This window comes from Tupaia chinensis, unplaced genomic scaffold (assembly GCF_000334495.1).
Source record: "Tupaia chinensis unplaced genomic scaffold, TupChi_1.0 Scaffold148587_1, whole genome shotgun sequence".
Taxonomy (NCBI): domain Eukaryota; kingdom Metazoa; phylum Chordata; class Mammalia; order Scandentia; family Tupaiidae; genus Tupaia; species Tupaia belangeri.
In genome coordinates this window covers 2,076,354-2,083,071 of record NW_006208436.1, presented here as the reverse complement: position 1 = coordinate 2,083,071, position 6,718 = coordinate 2,076,354, and the positions used below count along the sequence as shown (strand labels likewise).

General features: G+C 34.9%; 1 protein-coding gene across 3 annotated transcripts in view; it reads right to left on the bottom strand.

The window, feature by feature from the left end:
• Window positions 1–6,718, bottom strand: part of SLC25A40 (solute carrier family 25 member 40) — a 48,291-nt gene that overhangs the window by 3,270 nt on the left and 38,303 nt on the right. For all 3 annotated transcript variants that reach the window (XM_006170483.3, XM_027769079.1, XM_027769078.1), the window contains one exon: window positions 4,982–5,063. In XM_006170483.3, the coding sequence (XP_006170545.1) occupies window positions 4,982–5,063 (82 nt within the window). The remainder of the gene's footprint in view (window positions 1–4,981; window positions 5,064–6,718) is intronic.

Here is a 6,718-nt window from a genome sequence, read left to right as displayed (position 1 = left end):
CCAGGGGGGATGGTCACACCGCAATCCCTTCTCCTCCATTCTCCTCTTGGGATCTTGGGCATGCACGCACACGCACCTGGCATGAGTTTAAGCCACCGGGTCCAAGACTCAAACCGCGGTCGACTACGTGGGAGTCCAGCGACGTAGCCATTACGCTAACTGCTGGTCCCTTTATTTATTTATTTTGATCAGAGAGGGACAGAGTGAGATTGCGAAAGAAAGTGACGACCACGGTTTGGGTCCTGGAGCTGGTGGTTTGCTTTCTCACTTTCTCTCTCTCTTTCTCACTCACTAGGTCCCGCTCTGGTCAAATTAAAATAAAGAAGTAAAAGTTAAATAAAATAATTGTTTAAAAAAATCTTATAAAAATTTTAAAAAAGAAATTACTAGACTATGAAAATCAATGACTTACCTAAGAAGCTATACTATCAATATATAAACAGTATAAATGTAAACAGTAATTATTTCAACCTAACAGAAGGACAATTATTTTAAAATCGATTACCAATTATTTATGAATGAAATTTAACTTTTTATGCAAAGTCAATGACAAGAAGTTTAAAATATGAGTTGGAAATATTTTATGCCACATTTAAATTATTTCATTAAATTTTGGAAACTGGTGAAAGAAAGGTGATCAAGTAGCCAGGCAGTTTTAATCTTGTGAAACTAAAGCTTCAAACTGGTCACTATTCTAATATCAGGAAAAATTACTTTAATGTAAAAGAGAATGACAAAAAGAAAAAGTATCCATATAATGGAGGCCACATTTGAGTCCTAAGGGAACCTCAAAAGTACTTCCTGCCAAAAGTTTCCACATTAAAGAGCTACTCATATAACTAGTAAAATCTTAATTGTGAAGAAATGGTATTTTATTAAAAATTTCAAGCACAAAGCACAGAACATAACAAAACACTCATTTGCTGACCATCTAAATTTATTAAATAATGGTGACAACTTCAGGTGCAACTGAAGCCCTTTTGTATATTCCTCCCAGATCATACTCTTCCTTCTTTCCTAGGGAGTAACTACTCTCCTATTTTATCATCTTCCTGGTAAGTTTAAATTTTTACATCTGGGGGTATCCATAAAGAATATATACTCATTTGTCCTACCTTTACTTCATGTAAATGATACCCCGCTGCAAATTTACCCTGGTAATGTGACTTTAGGATTATCTGTGTTGGTAACTATAGATGTACTTTATTTCTCTGAATTGTCATATCATATTTCACTATATGAATTGTGATGAATTACCTATTTTACAGCCAAGGGAATTTGCTATTATTAAGAATCTTATGGTGAATAGCCTTATGCAAAAGTTTCTCTAGGGAACATATGTAGGAGGGAAACTGATAGCTCAAAGGTCCTTGACATTGCCAGATTGTTTTTCAAAGCAACTGTTTCAAATTTAAACTCTCTCCATTGTGGCATGAGAGTTCACAGAGCTCTACATCCTCCCCAATAATCCAGTTTACATAAAGTGTCCTTTCACTGCTGTTCCTTATTACTATTAATACTGAACATTTAGTAAACTTATAGTTAAGTATAGCCATTTTTAAACAACTCAGTTTAAAATATTGCCTTAAATATTAAAATTAACTTACTCTATATTAAATGTATTAATCTTAAAATTTGAAATGTTTAAAATCAAATAATGTTTTAATAGTGTTTAAAAATATGGAATATGCTCAGAGAAAAATTTTAACCTCTGGAAGACAGGTAGTCTGAGACCTGACTTAAAAACTGAAATCAGAGGGGCCAGCAAGTGGCTTGGTGGTTAAAGCACTGGATTCCTACATGGCCGACTGCAGTTTGAATCTCACTCCCTGTGGCTTGGAAAATCATGCCAGACGCGTGTGCGTGCATACTCAAAATGCGAAGTGCAGAATGGACGTGCCCTGTAGCAAAAACCCAAATTAAAAAAAAAAAAAAATTTAAATTAAACCTGAAACCAAATTTTAAAAATTAGGGTTCTGTGGTGCATTGGTAACGAACCACTCAAGAGAAGGTGGATTCCACATGGTGACTGAAGTTTGAATCACCAGCCCAGTCAGCCTGAAACACACTGGGCACACACATAACTGCTCAGGATCCAATCAGCGTAGAAGACTGGAAGTCGGAGATCACAGAGGTCTAAACCACATGTGTATAAGGGGGTGTTTCTTCCTCCTTCCTTCCCTTTTTCTCTCTGTCTCTCACACATGCCCATGAATATGCATTATCATGAATAAACAAACAAAACATTCAATATATAATTAAGTAAAAATGTGGTAAAAGTTATCTCTATTATATATTGGATCTGGCACCTTTTTTTTTTATTATTATTTGGTTATTGTCTCTTTTATTTCATTGTTAGAAGGCACATGTATTGCCAGAGAGAGAAAAAAAGAGAAAGTGCCCTACAATGGGCCATGGTCATGTTGGAATCCCTCCTTTTCCATTCTGTCAGGATTTTGTGCATGCACATATACGTGCCCTGTGTTTTTTTCAAACCACCAGGGCCAAGATTTGAGCTGCGGTCCAATCCCATGTGGGATCGAGTTCCCAGTGCATAGCAGTTAGCCACTGTGCTACAGGCTGGTCCTGGATATTGTCTCATTTATTTGTATATACCACTCTGATGCCTGATATAAAGTAAGTACTCAATCAATAATTGTCTAATGAATAAAAAAAAGGAAAAAGTGGTCTAAGTGGGATGATGCAGAGATCATATGATCATATTCTTGTATGGAACTGACCATCATTATACACACAATGTATTTTCTTTTTTTGAGATAAGAAATTTGGTATAGCTGAGCTGTGGAATGGAGGAAGTCACTTCTAATTGTAGGTGAATTACTTTCTTGATGAGGATAAATACAATACAAATAATGAAATTAATCATGAGGAAATTTATCACTCAAATCAGGAATGCAGTTTGCAGTGTACCTTGCTGTATCTTTAAACAACTGGCTCCGAGCTGAAGCAGAGTAACAAGTAATCATGACCAATGATAATCATTTGAGATTAACACTCAACTCTCCTTTATGCTTTTCCTTTTTGGGTTTAAATGGGTGTGGTTTGCAGTGTATCTTGCTAAATCTTTAAACAATTGGCTCATAGCTAAAGCAGAGCAACAAGCAATCATGACCAATGATAATCGTGAAAAATTAAGGTTTCCTCTTTTGGGTTTAAATGGGAAAACGTTAATTAGGAAAAACAAAAACAAAAACGAAAAAAACAATGAGTAATAGGTAAGAGTTAAATCTAATAACGAAGATGGCTGCCTGGTGCCAGTCTTCGCAATCATCTAAAACATTCATAATGTAGCCCCACCGTAGATCCATTAAATAAAGAGTCTGTTGGGAATGATGCTAACTAAGCTTGACATACTGAAAAAGAACTTCAGGAATTCCACCCAGGTAAGTAGCTCTCAGAAATTTAGCATGCATCAGAATCTACCTGAGGAGTTTCATCTCCTTCATTACTGCCATTACCACCACCATCCTCAATGCCACAGTCATTAATCATTTATAATAAATTACACCAGAAAATATTTCTACTATTTTAAATAGTTCACCTGACAGGGAAAACAGAAATCCTGATGAGAAGAAAGGAAAAATGAAACAAAAATAATTTTGACCTATCAAAAGGAGGACAGGAAGGTTTAGGCAGCTAGGAGGCTAATGCCTACAACAGGGAAGTGGGAGAACTCAGATATAAAGTTTTGATTACCTCCTACTTTTCCACTAGTTTCCAATTTTAGAAGGGAGAAGGTATTTGGTACATCAAAAACAAGGTTGTCGGGACCAGCAGTTAGCGTAGTGGCTATGTCGCTGGACTCCCACGTAGTCGACCGCAGTTTGCGTCCCGGACCTGGTGGCTTAAAACTCACGCCGGGCGCATGTGTGTGCATGCCCAAGATCCTGAGAGGAGAACGGAGGAGAAGGGATTGCGGCGTGGCCATCCCCCCTCCCCCCCCCAGGGTGATTTCTCGCTTTCTATCTCTGTGTCTGTCTGGCCAGCGCATGCGCCAAACAAACAAACAAACAAAACCTCTCAAAAAAAAAAAAAAAACCAAGGTTGTCACTAGTATCCATTAGATTCATTTGAGGTCTAGAATCAATATTTGTTTCAACACTATAATACCTCTTTTACTTTTTAGGTGAAATATTTTTATGGCAGGGTATGACAACTTATTTACATTATGTTTATCACCAAGGCTTTCATGATACAATTTTTAAACATAGCTTCTCCTGGGTTTGTTACATATTCTAAAAAGAATAAATGATAGAGGGGATCTAGCAGAAGCAGATAGGAACGTAGTTTTATTTTAGGATAAATTATGGGTTTCAAAGAAGTAAACATAAATGGGATAAGGAAAGTACACCAAAAAAGAGAAAGGAAACATATACATCTACTAACAAAAAAAAAAATCATAGAATTTAGCAGCTGAGAGATAAATTATCTTTCTTTATAGCAGGTCTAAGACTTAACTGATGGTAGTCAAGAAACGTTAGACTTTAAGATTCCTTAAATATTTTGAATTTAGAGTACTTTATCTGGGTATTACATTCTAACAGCATATTGGTTTCATTTATTATAAATAAATCCAGAGCAAGATAGAAGAGGGGGGAAAAAATCTTGTTTTCTTTATCTTATATATTCCTAACAGTATCTGGAAGGAAAAGCAAAACATCTTAAAAACGAAAGGCTGGAATTGGATAAATCATCAATGGTCAATGATTTAATAATCAGTCACGCCTACATAACGAAACTTCCATAACAATCCTAAACAATGGAGTTCTGAGAGCTTTCCAGTTAGTGAACACATGCACATGCCAGAAGAGTGGCATACTCTAACTCCGTGGGGGACAGAGGCTTTTGTCCAGGACTTTTCCAGATCTCCCTTACAAACCTCTGTTCATTTGCTTCCTTTTTAGTAAACCAGAAATAGAAAGTGAAATTTTTTTAAATGTTTTAAATTAATAAAACTTACTTTTGTGACTTTCATGTATCCAAAGTTGTGTCTGCTTTTGTGTTTTCACCACATCAAATGGTAAAGTTGCAATAGCTGCAAACTATCAGAAAATAAAACTGATTAATTAAAATATATCTTAATTTGGGCTAAAACATTTTTATATTGTTCTAACTAAGTCATTATTTAATAAAGGTAGTAATAAAAATCAGAACTTTAAATGAAATCATGAACTTAAGAATGAAATTAAATATATTTAAAGAAAAGTTTTTATTAAGGGAAACAGATACATGTCTTATATATTCTATAGAACTCAGAAGTAGTGTCGGCAAAGTTCCCTTACTTTCCTGAGGTCCTGAAGGTACTAGTGGCAGAGCAAGAATTCCAACCACACCTTTCTAATTCCAAACCTGTATTTATAATTTCTGATGCACCTGTGTGTTTCATTATTCCTTAATTTCACATAAAGGTATAACACATACTAAGCAGAAATTCTCAAGTATCTACTGGGTCATCGGAAAAGTTATGACGTAGTTTTCTATGCAAAAATATGTCATGACTTTTCTGATGACCCAATAATGAGCATTAAAACTTTCCAGCAAATGTTTTAAATGTATTATTTAAAAACGAATTGAAAAAATTAAATTTGAATAAAGGAAAACTGGACTCTTTTTCTTTATTTAGAGAGATTTTTTGCTATACAGCATGTGTGCTCGCTGGAGAGACAGAGACAGACAGAGAGACAGAAAGACCCTTCAGGGGGGATGATCACATCGATAATTCCTTTCTCTCTATTCTCCTCTTGGGATTTGGGATGGACGGACAGACACAAACACACACATGCTCCGCATGAGTTTTAAGCCATCAGGTCTGGGACTTGAACTGCATTCAACTACGTGGGAATCCAGCAACATAACCATTATGTCATCTGCTGGTCCCAGGACTTTGAATTTTTAACTCTGTATACCTTTTCTTTAGGACATTCAACACATTTATGAAACATAATTATACTACTTCACAAATAACATTTGAAAAATCTTTTCTGATTCAATTTACCAGTTATTTCCATAATACCTAAAGTAAGGGAAGATTTTCTAAAAAGAATAAATCCTTTTAGGTATGTTCTCACAATATTTGATACAACAATAAAATCTGGTCTCTCTTCCCAACTCATATTTTGCCAATATGTTCATAAAATGCCCCTTGATATCACTTGCATTTTATCTCTCCCAATTTGTTAAGTTCTAAAATCAGTTGTCTTAACCTACCACAACCTAGTACATCTCAGGTAAGAAAAAAATCTATTATTGTTTCTCCATCCCCAGAATGTTACATAAGCTTCTTTGATATTTTCTAAAATGATGTGATTTAGGGCTGTTTTCTCTGACAGAAAGCCTAGACACTGTCACATTCATGTACTTTCATGAAGAGATAAATCTTTATTTGAAAAATTGTCAAAAGACAGTAAAATTTTCTAGATCATTAAAAAATAATTAGAAAATAATTTTTCTACATTATGCAGAAAGAATAAAATAAAGAACTTTCCTTCACATTTCTATAAAGCTGGTATATCCAGAAGCCATTATTCAACACTCATTGTTTTTTTGGCTCTATAGGGTTTTAATTCACTAGGTTTAATTTGACAGATCTTTAGACCTGGGAATAGTCAAAATATTTTTGAAATCATTTGCAGTGGATTCTTTAACATACATTTTCTAATATATTATTCTAATACTTTTCTGCAGATCTCCATTACTT